The sequence below is a fragment of the Terrapene carolina genome, unplaced genomic scaffold, assembly GCF_002925995.2.
Source record: "Terrapene carolina triunguis isolate 2854851 unplaced genomic scaffold, T_m_triunguis-2.0 Scaffold33715, whole genome shotgun sequence".
In the NCBI taxonomy this organism is placed as follows: Eukaryota; Metazoa; Chordata; order Testudines; family Emydidae; genus Terrapene; species Terrapene triunguis.
In genome coordinates, this window is record NW_020698066.1 from 5,379,133 (window position 1) to 5,405,835 (window position 26,703).

Sequence of the window (26,703 nt, forward strand, 5' to 3'; positions counted from 1 at the left end):
AAAAATCTTAAATGAACCAAACTGAACCACAGAATCTCTATGGATAGTAATTCCATGCTCTAATAATAATATAGCTGTAGGGATATATTACCGACCACCTGACCAGAAAGTTGATAGTGATAGTGAAGTAGGACCGCTGAAGAATATAGATGGAGTGGAAATTAAGAATAATCTAGGCATGGCACACTATCTAAATGAATATTTTGCATCAGTCTTTAATAAGGCTAATGAAGGGTTTAGGAATAGAGGGAGTAGGACAGAGGGTAATAAAGGAGGGGGGATTGACATTGCAGTATCAGAGGTGGAAGCCAAACTTGACCAGCTAAACGGGACTAAATCGGGCGGACCGGATGATCTTCATTCTAGAATATTGAAGGAACTGGCGCGAGAAATTGCGAGCCCCTTGGCGATAATTTTTAATGAATCTGTAAACTCGGGGGTGGTACCGTTGGACTGGAGAATAGCTAATGTGGTCCCTATTTTCAAGAAGGGGAAAAAAAGTGACCCGGGTAACTACAGGCCTGTTAGTTTAACTTCTGTAGTATGCAAGGTCTTGGAAAAAATTTTGAAGGAGAAAGTAGTTAAGGACCTTGAGGTGAATGGCAATTGGGACAAATTGCAACATGGGTTTACGAAAGGCAGGTCGTGCCAAACCAACCTGATCTCCTTCTTTGAGAAAGTAACAGATCTTCTAGATAAAGGAAATGCGGTGGATCTAATATACCGCGATTTTAGTAAAGCGTTTGATACGGTACCGCATGAGGAATTATTGGTTAAATTGGAAAAGATGGGGATCGATAGGAAAATCCAGAGGTGGATAAGGAACTGGTTAAAGGGGAGACTGCAGCGGGTAGTACTGAAGGGTGAACTGTCAGATTGGAGGGCGGTCACCAGTGGGGTTCCTCAAGGTTCGGTTCTGGGTCCGATTTTATTTAATCTATTCATTACTGACCTCGGAACCGAATGTAGAAGTGGGCTGATAAAGTTTGCGGATGACACCAAGTTGGGAGGTATTGCCAACTCGGAGAAGGATCGGGATATTCTGCAGGGAGACTTGGATGACCTTGTTATTTGGAGTAATAATAATAGGATGAGATTTAATAGTGAGAAGTGTAAGGTGATGCATTTAGGGATGACTAACAAGAATTTCAGTTATAAGCTAGGGACGCATAGGTTGGAAGTGACGGAGGAGGAGAAGGACCTCGGAGTCCTGGTTGATCGCAGGATGACTATGAGTCGGCAATGCGACGTGGCTGTGAAAAAAGCTAATGCGATCTTGGGATGCATAAGGCGAGGTATTTCTAGTAGGGACAGGGAGGTGCTGCTTCCGTTATACAAGGCGCTGGTGAGACCTCACTTGGAGTACTGTGTGCAGTTCTGGTCTCCTATGTTTAAAAAGGATGAACTCAAACTGGAACGGGTACAGAGAAGGGCCACTAGGATGATCCGAGGAATGGAAAACCTTTCCTATGAAAGGAGACTCGAGGAGCTTGGTTTGTTTAGCCTAACCAAAAGAAGGCTGAGGGGGGATATGATTGCTCTCTTTAAACATATCAAAGGGATAAATACCAGGGAGGGAGAGGAATTATTTCAGCTCAGTGCTAATGTGGACACGAGAACGAATGGATGTAAACTGGCCGTGGGGAAATTTAGGCTTGAAATTAGACGAAGGTTTCTAACCGTCAGAGGGGTGAAATTTTGGAACAGCCTTCCGAGGGAAACGGTGGGGGCGAAAGACCTCTCTGGCTTCAAGATTAGGCTAGATAAATTTATGGAGGGAATGGTTTGATGGGATAACGTGATTTTAGTCAATTAGGCAATAACAGCCATCGCTGGCAAAATGAGGGTCTGGCTAGAGAATCTTGCCTGTATGCTCGGGGTTCTGCTGATCGCCATATTTGGGGTCGGGAAGGAATTTTCCTCCAGGGTAGATTGGCAGTGGCCCTGGAGGTTTTTCGCCTTCCTCCGCAGCATAGGGCAGGGGTCGCAAGCTGGAAGATTCTCTGCAACTTGAAGTCTTTAGATCACGATCTGGAGACTTCAACAGCAGAGTTAAGGGAAAGTGGGGGGGTCAGCTTTTGTGGCCTGCATCATGCGGGAGGTCAGACTAGATGACCATGTTGGTCCCTTCTGACCTTAAAGTCTATGAGTCTATGAGACTGCGGAATGCTCAGGAAGATTAGAGAGGCTATAAAAATAAAAAAACTCAGTAATAATGGGGGATTTCAACTATCCCCATATTGACTGGGTACATGTCAGCTCAGGACAGGATGCAGAAATAAAGCTTCTTGACACCTTAAATGACTGCTTCTTGGAGCAGCTAGTCCTAGAATCCACAAGAGGAGAGGCAATTCTTGATTTAGTCCTAAGTGCAGCACAGGATCTGGTCCAAGAGGTGAACATAGCTGGACCGCTTGGTAATAGTGACCATAATGTAATTAAATTTAACATCCCCCCCTGTGGTGGGGAAAACACCACAGCAGCCCAACACTGTAGCATTTAATTTCAGAAAGGGTGACTACATAAAAATGAGGAAACTAGCTCAACAGAAATTAAAAGGTGCAGTGCCAAAAGTGCAATCCCTGCAAGCAGCAAGGAAACTTTTTAAAAGACAACATAACAGAGACTCAACTTAAATGTATACGCCAAATTAAAGAACACAGTAAGAGAACAAAAAAAGTGCCTCCATGGCTAAACAATGAAGTAAAAGAAGCAGTGAGACACAAAAAGGTGTCATTTAAAAAGTGGAAGTTAAATCCTAGTGAGGAAAATAGAGAGGAGCATAAACTCTGGCAAATGAAGTGTAAAAATATAATTAGGAAGGCCAAAAAAGAATTTGAAGAACAGTCAGCCAAAGACTCAAAAAGCAATAGCAAAAAATTTTTTGAGTACATCAGACTCAGGAAGCCTGCTAAACAACCAGTGGGGCCACTGGATGATCGAGATGCTAGAGGAGCACTCAAGGACAATAAGACCATTGCAGAGAAACTAAATGAATTCTTTGCATTGGTCTTCACGGCTGAGGATGTGAGGGAAATTCCCAAACATGAGCCATTCTTTTTAGGTGACAAATCTGAGGCACTGTCGCAGAATGAGGTGTCATTAGAAGAGGTTTTGGAACAAATTGATAAACTAAGCTGGTATTCACCCAAGCGTTCTGAAGGAACTCAAATGTGAAATTGCAGAACTACTAACTGTGGTTTGTAACCATCATTTAAATCAACTTCTGTACCAAATGCCTGGAGAATAGCTATGGAAATCATAAAACCCTGGAGTGATAATTCCTCTCCCACTTCTGTGCAAGTAATCCTAGAAATCTCATGGCAATACAATACCAAATATATGATATAATAAAGGATAATAAAGCCAAAATAGAAATGTTAAGAAAATTTGTAAGGGCTTTGGGACACAATTATCTTCAAAAATAATGTTGACGTTTTGGTTAAGATGTAGATAAATCTTACTATCTCCTCTCTTTGTATTGTTAATTTATTCTAGCTCTGGATGACATTTGCCAATTTGTTATTTGTTGGTTATTTTAATGTACTGTTTTATTACGGCATCGTTCGCTTTTCCTTCCTCAATGCTTCTGATCAAAATATGCCAAATAGATAAAACGTAAATGCTTAGATTCCATTTTCATGTAAAACCTCTTAATGATAAAGTAGGAGTGCAGAACAATGTAATCTAAATGTAGAATTTATAAATTCAGTTTTTCCCATGGTTTCCCATAAAGCATGAATAGGTCTTTTAAAAAGAAGTCACTATTTTTTAAAAAAACTCCGAAGACAGTTTTTACTAAGTTGTTTGCCATGTGTCAAAGTTTTACTTAGCAAATGCATAGTCCTACAACAATGGTGGTCAGTTAAGAGCTAAACAAAGTCTCACTTTTCCATGCTAACTCAATTTCTTGGAACATTACATTGGCTCACCAAAAAGTAACAGCATTCATTTATTGGCTTGGTTTAACGTTTAAGTCCATTTCATTTAGGAAGAAAGGAAAATGGAATAATAAATTAGCAATCATTTTAAATATTGTGCAGTTTAAATATTTTCTCAGAGAAGAAAAAAACATTTAAAGGATTAAATAAGATATGAAGCAACATAACTGTCTAAAATAAAACCTTTAACAATGCCTAACATTAAAAAAGCAGAACTTACATCATCAGCTACTCCAAATATTAGAGAAGTCAAATATTTCAAGGTGACTGTTCCAAATAACCAAGCAAATCCTTCAATGGCCTACAAAATAAAGGATACATTCAGACTGAAGGAGGAGAACAGAAGAAAAAAGCATACTGGAGTTGTGCAGTTAGTGGAAAAAGTTCTCTTGTGTGTTAGGAAAGTGTCAAGAATAAAGCAACAGACAATCACAAGAAGTGTGATTTGTAACTCAAAGTACACTCCAATAATTAGAGAACACAGTAGTAATATTAAATCTTTTCCTTTTGAAACTGAAAGATCTAGTACTGCTTTATGCACATTGCTCCAAGCACTACAGTTAAGACTCCCTCTTCTCTCCTAGTGCATTCAAACAATATCACAGCAAGAGTGCAGTCAGCAGAAATGAGATTTCCAGAATCTTATTTTTAGCTACTTTTTATAAAAATATTAACATAATGGTTAACAGTGTAAGTATTAAAAGAGAATGAATGATATACAAGCTAATGGAAAACAGCAGAATTGAGGCAGACTAGTTACAAGTTGAGGCATACATATTGTAATTTTAAAAATTGATATACATCCCATTTTGTTCATCTTTCCTGAAATAGTTGTTAATCTAATTTTTTAAAATTATTTCTTGTTAACTACCTTTCTAGAGATAGTATTTATTTTTTCAACCAAAAGGATGAAATACATTTGTGACACTGCATCCCATATTCTTCATAGAGATATTATGATGATATGATTATGACAATCATAATGTATTTTATACAAGATAGGTCATGTAAGATATCATTGGAAAGGTTATTATTTACTGAATATGATTATCCTACTTATATGCAAGTATCATTTTTGTATCTGAAATTAGGAATATTGACTATATATCTGTGTTATAAATGTGTTTACACCTAGGGAACGCCCACTAGGCAAAAGACACAGTCTAGATGGCTGGCTGGGAAGGGCCCATTCAGATTGATGGGCCATTAGAAAAAAACAATAGGCCTTAGAAGAGGTTAATCTCCCATGGGAGGCCTTCCTGAGGACGCTGTAAACAGCCTCTGACTCATGGCTGCTAGGACCCTACAGGGTCATGTGACCAAGTCACCTGGTACTGGACTCCATCTTGGGAATACCAGTGTTTTTCCACTGACTGGCGTGGGAACAATGCTTGGAGACAAAGGGTATCCGCCATATGCAAAAGCTATTTAAAGCAGGGGGTGACATCGAGGTTCTTCACTGACTCCCCACCCAAAGACGACTCTTGAAAACACTGGAGGAACAAGGACTGAACTGGGGGAAAGTGCTGGACCCAGGCTGAAGGAATTTTTAACTTGTGAAAGTAACACCTGGGGTTTTTAAGCTGCAAGCAAGTGCAACTGGCCCCTTAAGAATCTCCGCGATCTGCTGGAAACATCATTTAGGATGAAAATTTGCTACTCATATCCAACCTCTTTAGTATATTAAGCTTAGATTGCGTTTTTGTTTATTTGCTAGGTAACCTGCTTTGATCTGTTCGCTATTCCTTATAATCACTTAAAATCTATCTTTTGTAGTCAATAAATTTGTTTTTGATTTATCACAAACCAGTATGTGGGAGTCATAACTTGGGGCAAAAAGCTGTTGCATATTTCCTCTCCACACAGAGAAGGGGCGAATTTCATGAGCTTACACTCTACAGATCTCTGTGCAGCGCAAGACGGTATAATTTTGGGTTTACATTCCAGAGGGGGATGGGCACTTGAGCAGCTGAGCAGTTCCTTAGCTGTATCCTCCCGATGCAGAGCTGATCACAGCCATCTGTATGTACTGCAGCTGGGTGTGTCGCTACCTGTATGTGTGCTGAAGCCTGGGAGAGGGTTTGGCAGGCTGGTCACAGCTGTACAGTGTAAAGGGTGCCCAGATGGTGGGTCAGGGGGGCTCAATGGTACCCCAGTTCCAGGTGGCACCCTGGGGGAAACCCATCACAACATTCATTGGCTGCAGTTATAAGAAATTAAACAGATGTGTTTAATTTTCACAAATTGGGACATTTTTCTAGCCTCAGAGTAACAGGAATTTACATCTGTTATTTTTTAATCTAACCAGCATCCTTTAAAATTAGGATTAAGATATGAAAATGATCCCCTATATCATGGTATCCCCTCCAGAATTTTACTGTGTTTATTTTGTTTTGCAACTCTGTTGGGAGCCAATATTTAATCATACTTTTCCACTGGTATTCTCTCCATGATGGTGAACTTGTACTATTATCATATTCTTTCAATCCTCAGGAGAAATTTGCTGTTTAGATCTGTTTCTCAAACTCAGTTCACTTTGTCAATATTGCCCTGAAGTTCTAAAGTAAGAGTGCATACAATTTGCTTTTTTAAATCAGATATTGGATTATTTTTCAATTTCCTTCCATAGTACTGTCTTGGAGACAAATCTAGTTTAAGCGGTCCAATTCTTAGGATTTTGTAAATATTGTAACTAATTAGAAAATTCCTGTATTTTTAACTTCTATTAACTCTTATAGTGTGAAAGCTTTTAGTTCAATTTTGTCAAATTACTTATCCATTTTATTCCTTTTTGTGTCAGTTTTCCTTATGGGATATTAGTCAATTTTGAAATATTGATATTCAAAATATTACTTCAAACTATCAGTTCTCACATATTCACTGCATAAAAATACATGGATAATTTCCTGATTTGGCTGACCAATAAGTGGTAGTTCTTTTCTGATAATCAATCCTTACCCATAAACTGACTTCTCTTCTACCCATTTTCAGCAATTTTGGACTCCATTCAAGAATACCCTAAAATAATAATTAAAAATTAATGCACCTATTTTATAATATTTCCAATCATATTCCAGTAACGCAAAAAAACAAGGTATTTTTTTCTATAGAGCTTGACATGTCACCACATGAACATCCTTAAAAAGTACAGTTCAAACCCGTGTAACCTGTCAACCACATGACTGAATATCATAAGAACTGATACTCTGATATTGTAGTTTCCATACACTGAATTAGAACCACTCTTCTCTCTGCCAGGCGAGAATCTATTTTACATAGTTTCTGAAAAAACATCAAAGGCAATACAAGCACAGAAAGCTTGGCTATTTTCACCAGCAACAAGAAACTTCAAAGTGAGGAATAATTACTAATTACAGCATAAAAAATTTACACAAAGAATCTCCAAGGGAAGATGAGGTAGAATGACAGAAAAACATTACTAAACACAGAATCACTAAGTTTCCCTGCATTTTGTTACTAAGTTACAATTTGTTATTAAGTTCTAAATTTTCCTCTTGTATGCCCTCTTCACCATCTTATAATAGCAAGAACCCTTACCATCAGTGGATGTCAAGAGCAATAAAAATCAGAAATGAGGCATTAACTGAAGAGCTGTAAGAAGCCTACTCTACACCAGACTAATGGCCACATGACATTGAGACTTCATTACAAATGGTCAAACAGAAAGGTTTTTTTGTAACTAGGGACATTTTAGCTTCTAGCTAACGAAGGAGCCAGGAGCATGGCTCAGCATCCCTATAGTATAGTTATGTTATTTCTCAGAAAAGATCTAAGAGACAAAAAGTTAAAATAAAAAGACTGAGACATTGGGCTACCCTCCATGCTTCCAGGATGGAACATCAAGAGAGACTGAGGTGGAAATAGGCTCTCTTTAGTGTCCTTCTACTAGCCTTGATTGATAATTCTTTTGTCTTCTTCCTTCCTGGAGTAAGTACATGATTTGCTTAGGTAAGTTTTTTCTGTAAAAAACAGGGATGAGGAAGATATCGGATGACAAACCTTTAATGGTTTTAATAATGCTTGGAATGTGGTCCTGAGTGAGTGGACTTTCCAAGACTGTTTTCATATCGACTTATAATTTCTGATTATTGTTGCTTCTATTAGTGGTCATTCTGTTCTGTACTATTTGCAGTTTTGGAAAAAGTATCCGTTTTAAGATTATTATTTTTTTAATACTGCTTAAGCTTCAAACAGAAACTTATTTAAGCCACAACTTTCATTTTAAAGTCCAATCAGTTAATCACGTATAGCTTGTGTGTCGGATGTTCTACAAAATTTGCCAGCATATAAATAACTTTTAGTACACTGTAAAACATGATTGTTTTAGCCTTACACCTGAAAAAGTGTAAGTCCATGTTCAGTTTCTCTCATGTCAAAGCTTTGACATGTCAACATTTTATTGACTTTACTAACACTTCCCCATTCCCCAAACATCTCCAAGACTAACCTTATCAATCTCATGGAAGTATACTATTTTCTAACTATTCAGAAAAGTTACAATTCTCCATTTAATGTGCCAATCCATAGCTAATAGTGCAGAAATACATTCCTAAGCATTTGAAATGAATTCTTCCAAAACTTACCCAGATAACTGCTAAAGAGGCAGCATAATATGATGTCAATAACATTGAGTTGCCAAACATCAAAATGAAACACAGTGCAAGAGATGCCTGAAATAAGAAAATACAAAACATCTCCGAATATCTAAACCATCAAGTAATTCTCTCAAATACAACATATAGTATAAATAAAATAATTGATAACTGACAGCAATACCATGGTTTTCTTTAAATATATAAATATCTACATACTATGCAGCAACTCTCTAAGCTAGAGACCCAGCTTATAGAATTGTATTGAGAAAGGTTAGTAATAAAGATTTAAAATGATGGCAATGTAGCAAATGTGAACTACTATGATGATGATGTAAGTAACAGACTAAAAGATTTAATAACAGAATATATTTCAACCCCTAATGATATTCTTTTTTCATTTTTTAAAACGCTATTCCTGATGTTTTATTCATTCTTTCAAGTTATTTTACTTGGTCACATATATGCTGATAGTCAGACTCTCAGAATCCTGTGGACAAAGTAGTAAAGAAATTTTGAGGAGGAAAAAAAGGGAGAGGTTACTCACTTTGTCCAATAACTGGAGTTCTTTGTGATGCGTGTCCCTTTGGGTACTCCACTTCAGATGCACATGTACCCTGTACCTTTGATCACAGATTTTTGGTAGCAATGCCTGTTCGGCCTGCACATGTGCACTACACATGCTATGCCCTGAACAGAGGCTGTATAGGACCGTACGGGGAACCACCCTCAGTTCCTTCTCTACTGAAAAGTATCACAAAGAAAACTCCAAAGCAAAGGGGAAGGAGGGCAGGTAGTGGAGCACCCAAAGGGGGACACATCTTGAACTCCAGTTTCTGCACAAAGTGAGTAACCGCTCTTTCTTTGAGTAGTGTCTCTGTGGGTGCTCCACTTCAAGTGACTCCTTAGCTCAAGGAGACAGGAGGTTTAGAACAGAGTCCAGAGCTCAAGAGAGAACTGCATTGTCTACTGCAGCATCTGATCTAGCAGCATGAACCAAAGCATAATGGCTGGAAAAAGTATGCACTGAACTCCATGTTGCAGCTTTGCAGATCTCTCAGCAACTGGAACATTCTTGAGTAGGGCTACAGACATAGACTGCAATCAAATAGAACATGCAATCACTTGCAGGGGAGTTTGAGCATCAGCCAAACCATTATATGCAATAATCCAAAGAGACACTCTGGATGTGAGATAGTGTATTCCCTAGACCAGTGTTTCCCAAACTTAGGACGCCGCAGGTCCGGCCGATTGTGGCTCCCACTGGCCGCGGTTCACTGCTCTAGGCCAATGGGAGCTGCTGGATGGGGCAGGTAAACAAACTGGCCCAGCCCGCCAGGAGCTTTCCCTACACAAGCGGCGTCCCAAGTTTGGGAAACACTGCCCTTGACCTATCCTCAATAGAAACAAAAAGTCATGGGGACTTCTTGAATGTTCTGGTTCTGTTCAAGTAAAAGGCCAGTACCCTCTCAACATCTAGCGTATGGAAGATAGCTTCCTGCGTAGAATAATGCAGTTTAGGAAAGAAAACTAGAAAGTGAACTGTCTGGTTAATATGAAACAGAAGAAACCTCGGGTAAAAATTTTGCAGGGAGTTGTAATTATACCTTCGCCTTGGAGAACATAGTCAATGGAGGACCTGGCATTAGAGCCCCAATCTCTCCAACCCTTCGTGCAGAAGCAAAGGTCACCAAAAAGACTGTCTTCATGGACAAATGTAACAGAGCACGTAGCTAGTGGCTCAAAAGGCTGTTTCATAGGATGGTTAAAAACAAGGTTGAAATCCCAAAGCAGAGTAGGATCACTAATCTGTGGGAAAAGGTTTGTAAGACTAAGAACCTCACTGTGGTCAGATGTGTGAAAATTGACAAACCGCCTAATGGTGAGTGGGAAGCTGTTATTAATTCTAAGTGAACCTTGATGGAATTCAGAGACCTGGTGTTTTCAATTCCAATAGGTAATCCAAGATTGTGGAAAGAGATGACTGGACAGGTGAAAGATAACAGAGGTTACACTAAAGATAACATCTTCTCCATTTCTGGAGGTAAGTGTGTCTTGTAGATTTCTCCCTGCTATTTAACAGCACATGTTGTACTCCCGATGAACAGGATGCCTCTAATCCTGAGAGCCACTGAGGAGCCATGCTTGACGTTGCAGAATGTTCAGATTGGGATGAAGTGTTTGATCCACATCCTGAGACAGTCAAGAATTGATAGGGAGCTGCCACAGAGGGCAGAAGGTGAGTCTGAAGAGGTAAGGAAACAAAACTTGTCTTGGCCAAGTTGATATAATCAAAATGACCCCCTGGCTTGGCTGTGCTTGATCTTGTTGAGAACCTTTAAAAGCAATGGAATTGGTGGAGACCCATAGAGAAAGACCCTTTGTCCATGTAATGAGAAAATCCTCAATCTCTAGGAGATACCTGAGTCCTCCTCTAGAACAGAATTTTCTGCACTCCATATTGCCTGCAGTGGCAAAAGTTTCCAAAGCTAAGACTATTTTGTTGGAGACTTGAGAGTCCAATTCTCATTCTCAATTTAGGGGAAAATTCCTCACTGACAGGAATGGCTCCTCAAAAGGAAAGGCGCCTTTTAAAACCCATGTAGCCCATTATCCCATATTCAAGAAAAAAATTTGGACTCCTCAGAACGAGAAAAAAAAAATTTTTTTGGAGGGGAGAAAGAAAATGAGAACAACAGTTCCAATAACTATAAAGTACTAAACTACATACTATATAATAACTCTAAATAGAAAACAGGCACACACTAAATTCCAATTCTGGCCGAAGGCAGTTGAGAAGGAACCAAGCATGCTGGAACAATTTTTATAGTGGGGGTGCTGCTGATGGAATGTATTTGGTGTTTATTACTACTTCAAACAGGGGGTGTGGCAGCACCCCTAATTCCAGCACCACTAGAAGGAACTGAAGGCTGTTTGCCCACATAGCTCTATATAGCTTGGGTATGGGGCAGGAGTATGTGTAGGGCGCATGAGCAGGCCAGACAGGCAACACTACCAAAAATCTCTGATCAAAGGCATAGGGTGAATGTGCATCTGAATTGAAGCACCCAGAGGGACACTCAAAGAACAACTTCATATTTCTGCCATACAGAAAGCTATAAATTTCAAATAAATAACTATCAAAACTGGTAAACCAAAAATTTGATGCAGCATTTTCTTTGGTCATAGGCATACTTAACCATATCAGAGTTTTCTCCACTATTTTTTTATACAGTTGTAGCTGCCAACTATGCTGTTCTGGCAAGAATTATTCTGGATTTTAGAAAAATTTATGGATTCACAGGCCCAGCCAATGTCTCAGAAGCTATAGCAGCTGATATTGAATAGGGGATGTGCTTCCAGAATCCATTAGAAGGACAGAATCCATGAGGAGACTGACTCCTTAAGAATCACTGTGAGAGACCATAATCAGCAAGGGAAAAATCTGTAAGAATAAATTAAAATTCACTGGATGATGTAACAAAGTAAACCTTTAAAGCCATAGAAGGGACAGGGGAGGCACTATAACACATTGGAATGGGGATAAGTGGAAGATGGCGATTGAGAATCAATTGCTGGGAAGAGAGAAAAGAATTCAAGATGAGGTGTGTAAGAGAAGGACAGAAAGAACCAATGGGGGAAAGATAATCATAAGCCTATATTAAGTTGTTTCTTCTAGTAGGTGAGCTATAGATCTTTGGATTCTCAATAATCTCCTCCTAACCAGAATATTGTTCAAGAATACATAATAGGGCATTTCTTAAGTCCTAATGACTGCACCGCACTTAAAGCAAATGTTGGCTGGGCTTGCCGAGGGAGGGCAGCTGTGCTTTATGGCTGGAGGGGAGGGGGAGTGAGGTTAGAGACTTCTGCAAAAGGTGAACAGTGATCAGTTTTGCGGCCCTGACTCACCCCCCAGGAATGTGAAGTTGGAAGGTGCAAGCCCTGGCGTGGGAAGCCCCTTTTTTCCATGCAGCAGGCAAGACAGCACCCACCCTCCCTCCCCTAGTGGAGGCAAATATCAGGTTGGGTTAGGACCTGCTGTGGGCATTGTGCTAGTCACTCCTTTTTAAGGGGGGCTGGGAAGGAATTTTTCCCGCACCACCAGATTGGCTTCAGTGGAGCGAGGTTTTTTTGCCTTCCCCACAAGTGGGTGTCAGGGATGACCTTTTCTGGTAAGAAGAAAAGGTGGTAGGGTATATGTCACAACTTATTTTGTAAGTGTGGGGTGGATGTCCAGTGCAGGTACTCCATAGGGAAGACATCCAGTGACCAGATAAATGGTCTGGTAAAGTACTCATAAGGGAGGTGACGGGTAAAGGAACAGAAAGGGGGAGGAGGGTTGGGGACTCCTATGATTGGTACGGCAGGGAGCCAACCCCTCCTCCCCTGGTCTGATAGCCACCTTAACCCTCCTATGAGGGGGGTGGATAGTAAGGTCTAAGCCATGTGTTGGCTGGAGGGACCTGGATGGAAAATGAAGGGGGGCTGGTGGAAGCCCCAGGTAATGATTTGAATAAATATGGATTTGCCTGCACTGTTCACTTTATCTGCCTGGTAGTCCCAGACCGCTATATAATAAAGTTGAGGCCTGATTAAAATCCATAACAAGTGTCTCCTGTCCTTCTTTTGATATACCCAGACAATGAAGTGTATTACAGCTATTAGACTCTTCAGGAAGAGCCTGAACACCATGGAAAAATCCAGAAAGTAATGTAGTATCAATGTTTCTCAAAATACACAAATACAGAAACCTGTAAATGCATGACCAGTATCCACGGGCGCCAGGTTTGTATAATTTTTGGTGGTGCCCAGAACACGTCCAAGCAGAGCCGTCCTGTCCATAGAATGGACCGGGGCAACCGCCCGAGACCCCACGCTTTGGGGGGCCCTGCGCTTCAGGGGGACGCAGGGTCCAGGACAGCCTGGGAGGTTAGTGGGAGGCCTGGCAGTGAGTGACCTGGCATCTGGAGCAAATATAAGAACTAATAAATTAAACTTGCAGGTAATTTACTTATATGCTTTGGAACCACCAGGAAGTGGTCAGGAAAAAGAGCGAAGGACTATCACCTCCTACCTTCATGTTTCTCTCAAGCTAAAACATCCTGAAATTTTGCTCAGGACTAATTTAATCATAAAATATTTTCTCATTTCTTATTTTGAAGTATGTACCAGAACATTTTTGGGGCTGTCATATGGATACATCATCTTCATGAGCAGGGCTGGACTGACTCTCCTGTGAGCCTGGGGCTATTAGATTCTCTGGGGCCCCTGTATACAAGTCTTTTTCCTAATTTAAAACAAAATGATCACAATTATGGCATTGAGGGTATTAACTCTATACTAAACTTGCCTTTTAATTAGCAAAGCCATTCTATGGATACATGTCAGTCTTAAAACATGTAGAATATTGTTAAGTTAATTCAAAATAGCCTACTTCTTATCTTAGAACAGCTGTTATATTAGTTTCTTTCTGGGAGGGATTTTGGGTGCAGGAGGGGGCTCCAGGCTGGGGCAGAGTTTTGGGGTGCAGGAGAGGATGAGGGGTGCGGGCTCTGGGAGGGAGTTTGGTGCAGGAGGGGATTCTGATCTGGGGCAGGGGGTTGGGGTTCAGGAGGGAGTGCGCGGTCTGGGAGGGAGTTGGGATGCAGGAGGGGGTGTGAGGTGCAGGCTCCAGCTGGGAGGCGCTTACCACAGGCGGCTCCAGGCCGGCAGCGCAGCAGGGCTCAGGCAGGCTGCCTGCCTGCCATAACCCATGCTGCTCCTGGAAGCGGCCGGCTGCGGGCACGTCTCTGCATGCCCCTGGGGGCGACAGTGTGTCTCCGTGCGCTGTACGCACCTGCAAGCGCCACCCCTGCCAATGGAAGCTACGGGGACAGTGCTGGGGGCAGGGGCAGTGCGCAGAGCCTCCTCCCCACCCTGCCGCCAGGGGCTGCAGAGACGTGCCAGCAGCTGGCCGCTTCCGGGAGCGGCGTGGGGCCAAGGCATTCAGGCAGCCTGCCTGAGCCCTGCTGCGTCACAGGACATTTAGTGGCCCGGAGATCACGATCGACTGGCAGAGGCTCCAGGATCAACCAGTCGATGGCAATCGGCAGGTTGGTGACCACTGAATTGTATATAATTATGGATTTATTTTTGCGGGGGCCCCTTAGTCAGAGGCCCTGGGCTGCAGCCCCTAAAGCCCCATGTTAGTCCGGCCCTGTTCATGAGCTGTTCCAATTAACAGCTTTGAACTGGCCATGATATTGTAGCAGAAGTGAACGTAGCTCTTTCATTAAATTTTAATTTAGGATATTAAAATACTTGGTTTACATTTACATATTTGTCTAAATCATAAAAAGATTTATTTATTAGCAAGACATTTGGAAAATATCTACTTCTACGACAGATGAAAATGTTGGTCTACCAAGTTTGACAGTATTCTTTTAAAACCAGTACATTTTTCTTTTGTTTCCAATACACAATTAGTAAAGGCAGATAATAGTGTTCTATTTTAAAAAGTCATTTTTGTGCATCTCAAGATCTGTGTATGGACAGGGTTCTATTCCTTTTTTCCCTTCACTCTTAGTCTTACAGTAACTCTTTACACTCACTACACAACTAATCAAAATATCTAAAACTAGATTCTCTTCACTAGCTAGTTTGACTAGTTTATTTTTTTAAAAGGAAGTATTACCATATGTGCACAAAGTATCTTCTGTAACTTGAGAGAGTCAATGTAACCCACAACATACAAAGCAAATAACGAGGCTATCTGGAATTAAAAAGAGAAGATTAAACTAATTGAAAATGATACATTCATACAGCATAAATACATTATTCAGCAATAACCCACAAGCATCTGTAGCTCCTTTTAATGGCTAAAGGCTTATGAATTTTTGCAATGGCTTATTTTGAAAGAAGGTGGAGCTGTGTATAACACCCAAAAAATATAAAATAACATTTAAACATTTCAAGAATAAGATTTAAAATAAAAGAAGTTGCTTTACTCATGTTAATGACCCCCACTTGTATTAATAATTTGCTCTTAGATAGTACCTCCCATTTTCAGATAAAAGAGCATTCATTATTATTAGTCTAAAAATCAGGAAATATTATCTCCACTTTACTGATGAGGAAAATGAGGCATAGAAATTAAGTGACTGCCCAAGGTCATGCATGACGTTTATGGTGATGCTAGGAACCAAATTCAGCTCTCCAAAGTTCCAGTACACTGTGTTAACCAGCAGAGCACCCCTGCTGCCTCTGCCTTGATTTTCTGAAAAATGAGGGTCATTTTATCAAACATTTTTAAAATAAACATGTTTCTGTAGTTTACATTTTTGGTGGCCACCTGCAACTAATTTTCTTTGTGGTTAGGAGACCATCCACCCCTGCCCAGATTGTTTTGTTCAAAAGCAACACCTGCTACTTCCAAATACAGCGGCCCAAAGTAGATGGGAGAGAAGAAGAGAAGCTCCTGTATTCCAGGCACCTAGGGTTGACAAGGAGAGGAAAGAGAGAAGGGCATCCTTGCGCCTCAAAAATACAAAAAAAGCTGAGGACACAAATACTTATGGGGGAGAGCCTCGGGAATAATTCTGCCAACTATTTCTCCACATTATCCTTTTATCCAGTTATTCATTCATGTCCTAGTTTTTAATTTAAGAGTCATGGGTGTTTTGCACCCTAGCTCAGGATAGCAGATGCTTAGGAAGGTATGAGTGCTTTTTCTATGCCTCTCATTCTAACCCCAACTTCTTCAGGATGATATTTAACGCAGCAGCTTGTTTTCTGCAGACCCAAATAGGGAGCAAGACTTCTGCTTCCAAAAGGGACAATTTCCTGAAGAGTCCAGAATGCATTAAAAGTCACACAGTTTAAAACAAAAAACCTGACATGGGTTAGTAATTAATTCACCATGTCCCCATATTTATTTATTTATTTTTAAGGATGAGGTCAGTGATTGCAGCAACCCTTTGAATCAGGTAATCAGAGCACTTGCGCTTAGAAGCTACACATAAAGAGTAATTTTTCAGTGGGGAAGCTAGATATGATAACCAATGCTTTGTGTTGTGAAATCTAAGCCCTTACCTTTTCCTAATCTACCTTCTATTGACTGAAAAATTCCTAAAAGCCCGGATTACAGAACTTTTTTTAAAATCTGTGCTAATTAGCACTTCTGGGCTTACATTTTTCTCTAATTCAAATGCATAAAGATGAGTATGTGCTGCCTAGAGATATATTTAACAGACTCTTTTAAACTACATTATATGTTCCTGGGGGAAGTCTGTGCCACTGCATATGCGCAGAATTCATCCCCCCCAAAGATTTCTTTGCTTCCCCGCAGAAAATGACGGGGAGGCAAAGGGAAGCCACAAGAACGGTCACATGCCAGCATGGTTTCCAGTGCCCAGAGCAGCTGGCAGAGAGGTAAATCTCCGAAGGGGTCGGGGTGGGGACACCCATAGGCATAGTTTGGGGGGCATAGCCCCCTCAGATGTAAGGCATGGGGGTATGCGGGGTCACATGCCACTGCCCCCACCCCCCATTTCTGTGAGCATAGAGCTGCCCAGATGAAGGAGGGTTCCACTACGGCTAGCTAACTCTGCAGCTGGATGCCATCTCCTGAGTCGTAGTGCCGTCGGGCTCCCCTTCTGCATGCTGGGAGCCATCTTGTTTTCTGCACAATGGTGAGTGCCCACAGTGGGACAGGGCAAGAGAGGTGGGTTGGGGCAGGAGAAATGGGAGAAAGGGGGTGGAAATAGGCAGTGGGGAAGGAAGGAGGATGGAGGAGTGGTGGGAGAGGGATAGTGGGGAGAGGAAGGGGAAAGGGATAGGACATGGGGGGGGGGGGAAGAGGAGGAGCCTGTCATGCAGCATTCCCTCAGCAGCAGCACTGGAGCTCCCCCATTAAGCAGGCCCATCAAACCCCCATCCCATCAAGCCCCACCCCTCCTGCACCTGGACCACCCTAATGAGCCCCCCCACATCTGGACTCCCACCCCAAAGAGCCCCACTCCCCCAGCACCCAGACCCCCTTGCTGAGCCCCCACACCTAAACCACCCCTGCCAAGCACAATCCCACCACACCCAGATGGCCCCTGCTGAGCCCCAACCACCTTCACCTGGATCCCCTGCAGAGTCCCACTGGCCCTGCACCCGAAACCCCCTAACAAGCTCCTGTGCATCCAGATCCCCCATTGAGCCACCCACACCCAGACTGCCCCACACAGAACTCTCTCACCCCACACCTGGGTCCCCCCACACTAAGCCCCGCCACACTTGTATCCTGGCGGGCTGAGCCAGCCTGCCCACCCCTGGAGTGCCTGGCGCAGAGGGGCAGGACCCTGGGGTGTTTCTGGGACAGTCCTGGCCCTTGTGCTGTGTCAAGGTCAGGTGCACCCTCACCACCGAGTCCCTGTCCTGGGGGGAGGAAGGGTGGGCTCCAGGGTGATAGGCCACTGCCTGGATGGATGTGGGAGGTGCTCCCCACTGCCATGTTGGAGCTGCCACATTTATTTCTTGACAAATAAAATTTGCAGAGTTCTAAAATATATTGTGCACAGAATTTTTATTTTTTTGGCATAAAATTCTCTCTGGAGTACTTAAATCAGATGAGCTCTTTGCTGCTCTCAGACAGTAATTACTGTACCTGGTAGCAATAGGTACACCAAAAGTCAACACTATCCATGTAAAATTCATGCTGGAATATTATATGTTAAACATAAAAAAAAATTCCAAGATATTTTAAAATAGTTCCCTATTTGTATTAATCACCTTAGTTTATTAACATAGATTCTAGGACTGGAAGGGACCTCGAGAGGTCATCGAGTCCAGTCCCCTGCCCGCATGGCAGGACCAAATATTGTCTAGACCATCCCTGATAGACATTTATCTAACCTACTCTTAAATATCTCCAGAGATGGAGATTCCACAACCTCCCTAGGCAATTTATTCCAGTGTTTAACCACCCTGACAGTTAGGACCTTTTTCCTAATGTCCAACCTAGACCTCCCTTGCTGCAGTTTAAGCCCATTGCTTCTTGTTCTATCCTCAGAGGCTAAGGTGAACAAGTTTTCTCCCTCCTCCTTATGACACCCTTTTAGATACCTGAAAACTGCTATCATGTCCCCTCTCAGTCTTCTCTTTTCCAAACTAAACAAACCCAATTCTTTCAGCCTTCCTTCATAGGTCATGTTCTCAAGACCTTTAATCATTCTTGTTGCTCTTCTCTGGACCCTTTCCAATTTCTCCACATCTTTCTTGAAATGCGGTGCCCAGAACTGGACACAATACTCCAGCTGAGGCCTAACCAGAGCAGAGTAGAGCGGAAGAATGACTTCTAGTGTCTTGCTCACAACACACCTGTTAATACATCCCAGAATCACGTTTGCTTTTTTTGCAACAGCATCACACTGTTGACTCATATTTAGCTTGTGGTCCACTATAACCCCTAGATCCCTTTCTGCCGTACTCCTTCCTAGACAGTCTCTTCCCATTCTGTATGTGTGAAACTGATTTTTTCTTCCTAAGTGGAGCACTTTGCATTTGTCTTTGTTAAACTTCATCCTGTTTAACTCAGACCATTTCTCCAATTTGTCCAGATCATTTTGAATTATGACCCTGTCCTCCAAAGCAGTTGCAATCCCTCCCAGTTTGGTATCATCCGCAAACTGGTCTTGGTCTTGAATGGAACTGAAAGGTTAGCAGTAATTCATTTTCCCATGAGATTCTAAACTCCCATTGTGACTTTTATGTAGCTCATACTGAGACAATTTAGGCAGCTGTAATTTAGGGTTTCTGCTTATTTCTTCTTCATTGTCAGAAATTCAGTATAGCTCAAAACCAAAAAAGTGCATTTGTAAGCATTGACATACTTCTACACTAACCTTTATATCAACGTCTTGGTATTAGAGAGGGGAAATTGGATTTTGCCTCATAAAAGTTTCATGGAGTTTTTATGAATTTCCTAAGGACTGATCATAAGATCTCTGAATGGGTGCGCAGTTGAAGGGACAGAGTCAAGTCTGTGAGGCCCAAAATTTAATCTACCAACCCCAAAACCAACATTTTAAAATTGCCATGCTCCCTGAAAAGGTAACCGCTCTCTAAAATGAAAGCTGGAACAAATGTAAACTGCTAGCATCTCAGCTGGGGATCCAGTCACACTGCTACATGGGGCAGAGGACTTCTTTGTCATGGTAGAAGCATGTCCTCCTGGAGAGCTGGAGTCCTGTCCATCCCATGACCCTGCCAGTGCACAAGAGCAGAGGGACACTGTGGCATGGGGTGGCTCACCTGAAAAAGCAACCCAACATCTGTTGCTGCTGGTCTAAATTTAGCTGCACGTTGATTGTACTCTTTTTATTTTTACTTTTTTATCCTTCAAACAATTTGGACAGTGAAACTAAACATGTTCATTTCACTTTCTGGTTCTAACGATGGAGGGTTTTTTCCTAATATATGCATTTCTAGGACTAAAAGGCAAATTACTTAAATTTCCATGCCTACAAAATTTTTGTAACTGAAATATTTTATTAGTATCACAAAAATATTTGTTTTCATATATGGTTTTGCAAAACTACATTTGGACTATTTCTGGAGGCAGAGAAATCTGGGAAGGGCTCAAAACGGGCAGGTCTATGCTCAAATAAGGACAAACATTCTGGTATACTTTCCATCACCTTAGAGAGAAAACCCCACAGTTAAGATTGTGGGACAAGAAGGGGACAATTTTGAAATAACTTTGGAGATGTTAGGACAGCAGTGAATGTGATGGTGCAATATGAACCTGGGAGCAAGAGAAGTCTGGCTGCTGCATTCTGGACTCTGTTTAGAAAACAGATATTCAGAATGAACATAAAACCAAATTTTGGTTACTGTGCTACAGAATGACAACGGTAGCTAAAACACATCAGAAGTCCTATGAATTAACTTGACTGTACAAAGCAGTCAATTTATCTAAATAAGATAAAGATTCTACCTGAATCTAAGTTTGGCAATGAACTACACACTTGTCTAAACATACGGTGTATAGTGTAATACTATAAAGCTTGAATTTATTATTCTGAAGCTACATACACACTATGCTATCGTCCCGTGTACAGGAACAGAGGTGTGTTTAATATATCCATGAATATTTTGGTGATATTCAATAAAAATTGTCTTACTTGTGTCAGAAGGACAAACTGAGCAAACTGCCAGGGAAGCATGAAAAAGACATTAGAAACACACAGTGCAATCAAGCTTCCTCTATTAATATTCGGAGTCCTTAGGAAAAAAGAAATAAAACAGATACCAGTAAGTCAAACTATAATAGGCCTTTGTATTTCATCCAAAAGAGCATCAGAGAATAGTATCAAAAAATTAAAAATTGCCTTGTAATTGGACTTGCAATATAAATTGACAACTGTGAACAAAACAGTTTAAGTAACTTTTGTATTAATTTCCATAAGAATATATAAGAATAATTAAAATAATTAATTCTGACCCTTGTTATTTCATAGCTCACCTTTTGAAATAAAAGTAGAAGTTGAAGTAAACAAAAAAGTGCTGAGTGGCCCCACTAAGCAAGCCATGATGAACATTCATCTCAAAAACTAACATTTAGTTTAGAATTCCTTTCAGGCTTTATGAAGTGTTCCAACTCTTCAGATTTCTCTAAAGATGCCCAGACTGCCTCATTCTCATTGATGACATGACAGCCAGAATGATGCATTACTCAAGTGACACAGACAAATATTTTGTGCAATACTTCTATTACAGTATTATAAAGACAGGGGATATGTCAATGGTATTTGCTGACAAGAGTTCAGAATTTGACCTCACCATATATCATTATTTAATCTCCACTTGTCTACCTACCTATGGGGAATGAAAATATGGCAATTATTTGGGACTATATAGGGCTCTGTCCTCAAGGGTCACTGGCATCACAAAAAGGAATGTCTATGGGAAAAGGAGTAGAAACCTTCTTGCCAATCTGTAACAGTCTGGGAAAACTGAGGCAGCCACCTATGAGGTTCAAAGACTTAAGGAAGGACAATCAGTTCCATAAATGAAGAAGAAAACTGCTTCCATGGGACATAATGCAAAAAGAGACGAAGGCCCAGCTCATTCAGACTAAACTGTTCCATCTGCTAGAAGACAGGAAATAAACTAGATAACTCAGCTGCAGCCAGACTTTACATTGGGGTCTAATGTCACAAAAAATCTTTAATTTCGTCTATTAGGAGGATTATAGTTATAATCACTTGTGTAAATTGACCTACATGTCCTTCCTTGGAAGTTCTTGAGCCTCTTGGATGGTTTCCCGTTTTCCCAAACTGCTGCAAGTCAGCAGGAAAGTTTTCTACTCCTTCTCCAACAGACATGCCCCTTTGTGATGCCAATGACGCCTGAGTGCAGAGCCCTGTAGCCCACGAATGGCTGCCATGCTTCCACTCCTCCACAAGACGACAATTGGGGATGAAATTATATATGAGGCTACGAGGCAGGTGAGGCAATAACTGTATCTAGTTGACACATTCTAATACTTTCACCTGAATTTGCACTGACTCATGGTGTCCTCTGACTCCATTTTTCAATTACCTCAGTGATCAAATAAATATTTCATATTGAAAAAGCATCAAAGTTTCAAAATGCCCCCATGGATTTTGTCTGAGTCACAGGGACAACCAATTAAAGTTTCATGGAAGAGCCATCTTCTGGCCATCTTTCATCTGTTGTGGAGAACTGGAACCTTGCCAACCAGCTGGAAGGATGGTACTGTGATCTCACTTTATAAGGGCAAGGGACTGAGCAGTGAATGTAAGAGCTACAGGCCGATCACCTTATTGTCCATGCCAGGGAAGGTGTTTGCAAATGTTCTGCTGACACGTTTGGAGCCCCTGCTCAGTGTTGCCCCCAACAATCAGACTTTACGAGGAACAGTTCCACATTAGATGCCACCAGCCTTCCGCTTGTTGTCAGAGATACACCATGAGTTCAAAACCCCCTGCACGTAGCATCTGTCGACCTTATGGACGCATTTGATTCAGCTGACCAAGTCGCACTATAGAAGGCCTTAAAGGGCGTAGGTGTCCCAACCCTCTGCTGGACTTCATTAGCGAGCTGCATAATGGAACCATTGCCCATGTACATCTGGAGAATCGGATGTCAGCACCTTTTAAATCAGTATCTGTTGTCATGGAGGGCTGTGTCTTGGCCCTGCACTCTTTTGTTGGGCAATGGATTTCATAATGAAGCCTCCTTTGGATTTCAGAATAAGCACATATCAGGAATAAAATCCCTTCCTCCATTATATAGAGGAGGCACTTCCTTTACGGCCCCTAACTGCATCAGAGTCTGCACTTCCTGAATTAGTATAACCTTGTGAGAGCGTTCTGTGAAAAGGGTCAGGGAAGGGGGCAGGAGGAATGGAGGAATATACGTGAATTGCAGGGTATATCCCAGTTCCAGCATGCTTAGAGTATCTGATGTAATGTGGGTCCAGGCATTTAGGAAGTGGGACAACCTATTGCCAAAGAGAGAGAAGATCTCTGGGGTGGTTTGCTGCTCTGGACCAAAGAATCAAAAAGACTGCTTGGAAGTTTAAAGTTGTCTCAAGGACGCAGAAGTTGAAGGAGGTGGAGAAGGTGGTCTCTTCTTTTGATACCTAGGATGCCTTCTAGAGCTTTTGGGCTGTCTCACTGGGTAGTCCAGATACCTCTGCTGGGCCTGAGGCCAAAACTGCTTCTTTATTATAGCAGGGATATAAATATCCATTGATTTTAGGTTATCCTGGAATCTTTTGAATGTTCAGAGCTTCCTCTATTTTGCCCCAAAACAAATCTGAACCTTCAGAGGGTGTGGGACTTCAGCTGGTACACTCGATATCTGGTGCCATGAAACAAGGTGCATAGTGATGGCTGTCACGAATTGCTGAGTCGGTTTCATCTAGAACAGCCTCTGGACTCGAGTGGGCAAACAACCCTCACTTATAAAAACCTTAAATTCCTTGTTCACTTTATCCAGTAGCTTGTTCTGAAATTTAGGTCTCTAAAGCACAAACGGGAAGTGTGAGGCATTCAGACGTGTTATGACTACTGATAATGGGAGGAGAAGGAGGGGCCAGGGCAGCTCTGCCCCCCACCCTTTATGCTCTTGGCAATTAGCAAAAGCACACGTAGGGCTCATGAGCCCTCCCCAAAGGGTATTGCTATGGGAAAACGTTAGCCAACTCTGGTGCACTGGTGCCCACACATCTAGGGTGGAATGACAAGGGCAAACACTCAAAGAATCATATATATGATTTCTGGTTTGTACAGTAAGGCTGTGTCTAAACTAGGAGTTTATTTCATTACCAGTGTTACTAACACCAATGTAGCTCCACTAGCCCAGTGTTAAAAATGTTGTGATAATGGGAGCCTAGCCTAAACCACTAGTACCACTATTACTACCAGTGGTGGAGATCCTTTGGTGTTAGCAATAATGGGTAATGTCTGAGGGGAAAAAAAACTAGTATGTACAAGACCATAGCCTCTAAATAAATGCACTGTCTCAGGGATTCTGTTTTTTAAACTCTTCACTCTTAATAACCACACATAAATTGGAAGCTACCTGAGAATGTAGGTCAAAAGCAACATCTGAAGCACAAGGAATGGGTATGAGAAACTTTCACGAAGGGGTGGAGTCCACATCACACGCGTGCACTGAAAATAAGAACTGAATTAGTTCATAGTATGTTCTGCTACATTTTCATTCTCCCCCCCTCCCCCTGCCGCAAAGCAATGAATTTATGATTTTAAATGATCAACTACGGAAACTGAAATGGTACAAAAACAAACTAGATGAAGACTCAGTCATAAGTCAACAAAATAGTGCGTCATAAGACAAGATACAAGAGATGGAAGGAAGGAGCATGCATGCTTGAGTGAAGATACAGCTTTGGGTCTTTAATAGTTGAGGGCGGGGAGGGTTTAACCACTACTAATGGCTCCTTCTCTTGATATGAGAGAACTACAGTGGGAACGATATCTTACTCTTGCAAAAACAGAAATCTGACAGCTTAGGAGCAGTTTTGTCCACCAAGAACAAAGATGCCAAAGTAGCACAGATTCTCCTCACCTCCACTTATTTATTATGGCCATATCTTGCAATCTCTTATTTACAAAAACAGTCTTTGCTGAAATCAATTAATTATGCATGTGAATAAGGACTACTCAAACAGCAAGACTGCAACTAGCTAATAAGCTACACATAAAAGAGTGCGGGGAGCAGGGTGAGAGGCATAAGCCAACACACCTGTATATGCCTACGTTAAGTCTCCCACACTGTGGCTCAGGCATGGAGAGAAGAAAGCAGAGACTGTGCACCCAACAGCTGTGTGGAATGTACAGAAACTTGGCTCTGCCCACCAACACACAAGCCAGTAACATTGAGCAGCTGAAACTAAGTGTACCTGTTACATAGCTGCTGTAAATTACTCCCCCCACCACAGAGCAAGAGATTAGAAGGCAAACCAATTGTGATGGAACCACAATTTCTTCTCAGAATGCTTTTGGGGTAGCAAAACATGTAGCTGTGCCACCCCACATGGGCTAGGTTGAGCCTTTAGGCTCAGCCCTACACAAGGATTTGCAGAAATCAGATCCTTGGTTTTCAAAAGTCAATTCCACCCAGGAGTTAACTAAAACTTTATATATTTGAATATTTCTTTGCAGCATTTTTCCATTTCAAATTAATGCAATTATACACAAGAGGCTTCATGTTACTTCAACTTTTGAAAGATGTTCCTTCTTATACATTAGCAATTTAACTGTGTTAGAAAATTTTGTTTGAAAGAAACCTGCTGTAAGATGTACTACAAATTCAATACAGTATCTAAATATAAAACCTTTTAATAACATGAAATATACAAGCAAAGCTAGAAGAAAGCTGTTTGTTGGTAATTAAACCTATCAGGTACATATTTTCCCATCCAACATTTTTAAAAGTAATCTTGAACAGACAAAGTACATCTCTCCTTCATATACATTTACTGTGGCAATGGAAGGGGAATGTCTTTAGTGGACTTCTACTAATACCGAGACTTTTACTGAGGAACCGCTGGTAGAATCAAAGGGTTTCTATGGACTTTTATTCTCACGTTAACTTACGTATCATCAATATTCTCTCTCTACCCCCATCTATGTCTGTCTTGCTCAATAACTGATTCGACTGCATAAGGTATGGTACCATTTAGCCTGCAGCAAGAGTATGTGTATCGCAATCAACAGGGGCCTAAGCTCCCCCCTAAATCTGACGTTACTCTCCAATCATACTTAAGAGGCCAATTAGTGCTATATGTACTGTGCTCCCACACAGCAGCAATTCCCAATATCAGAGAAAACAGTGAAACAGAGTACGAGCCCAAAGGCAGCTCAAACTTGGCAGAATGTGGAGGAACAAATTTAAGTTGTTAGATGTCCTCTACTAACACGCAAGACAGGAGGACACAGAGTTCAAGGGACTGATGCTGTACAAAGGAGGCAGGAGAGAGGTAGAGAATTTAAAACAGAGAAAGTGCTTTAATCAAGGGAAGAGAACAAAATCCAGATTTAAGGAATGAAAATGATTATGAAATATTAAAACATCAGCTGAAAAAAGGAAGCACACACAGATGCAGTGGTAGGAACAAGCTGTTGAAAACAGAGGCAAAACTAGAAAATAAAAACAGTTTATTGAAAAGAAGATATGAAGAAAAGAAAAACATTTTAAAGTGCAGTTCCACTCAGTATAGTGACTAAACACAGCACTGTGCTGCTCCATGTTTGTCCTTAATTTCCAAATCAAGTGTGTTCAATTGACAGATTTTTTTTCCCCTTCTCCTTTTTATTTATTTTAACTGTCAGCCATGCAAACAACTACTGATCAGGGTCAGCCTGGATTCTCTCTTACTCTTGCATCACCGAAGTAAAAAAAGGATCTTTAGAGCAAATTATTTCCCCAGTTCATAACTGTTCATCCAAATTACCTTCAAATTAAACCCTCAGTAATATCTGTATAACCCCATTAGTCTTCAAATGATTTTTAACAGGTGTAATCAACTGGAACTTAGTAAACAATTCTTTTAAGAATTAGCAAGCAGGAACTGAATCACGCTCACTCTCAGCTGTATTGACTCTACAGCACAAACATATAAACGC

General features: G+C 41.3%; 1 protein-coding gene across 1 annotated transcript in view; it reads right to left on the reverse strand.

Moving 5' to 3' along the window:
- The window catches only part of LOC113409498 (probable C-mannosyltransferase DPY19L1), a 102,130-nt gene that overhangs the window by 42,250 nt on the left and 33,177 nt on the right, over positions 1 to 26,703 (reverse strand). Inside the window, exons 9-14 of the mRNA XM_026663487.2 lie at positions 24,137 to 24,228; positions 20,707 to 20,806; positions 15,231 to 15,308; positions 8,546 to 8,632; positions 6,900 to 6,959; positions 4,162 to 4,242 (exon numbers count right to left, since the gene is read on the reverse strand). Of these exons, the coding sequence (XP_026519272.1) occupies positions 4,162 to 4,242; positions 6,900 to 6,959; positions 8,546 to 8,632; positions 15,231 to 15,308; positions 20,707 to 20,806; positions 24,137 to 24,228 (498 nt within the window). The remainder of the gene's footprint in view (positions 1 to 4,161; positions 4,243 to 6,899; positions 6,960 to 8,545; positions 8,633 to 15,230; positions 15,309 to 20,706; positions 20,807 to 24,136; positions 24,229 to 26,703) is intronic.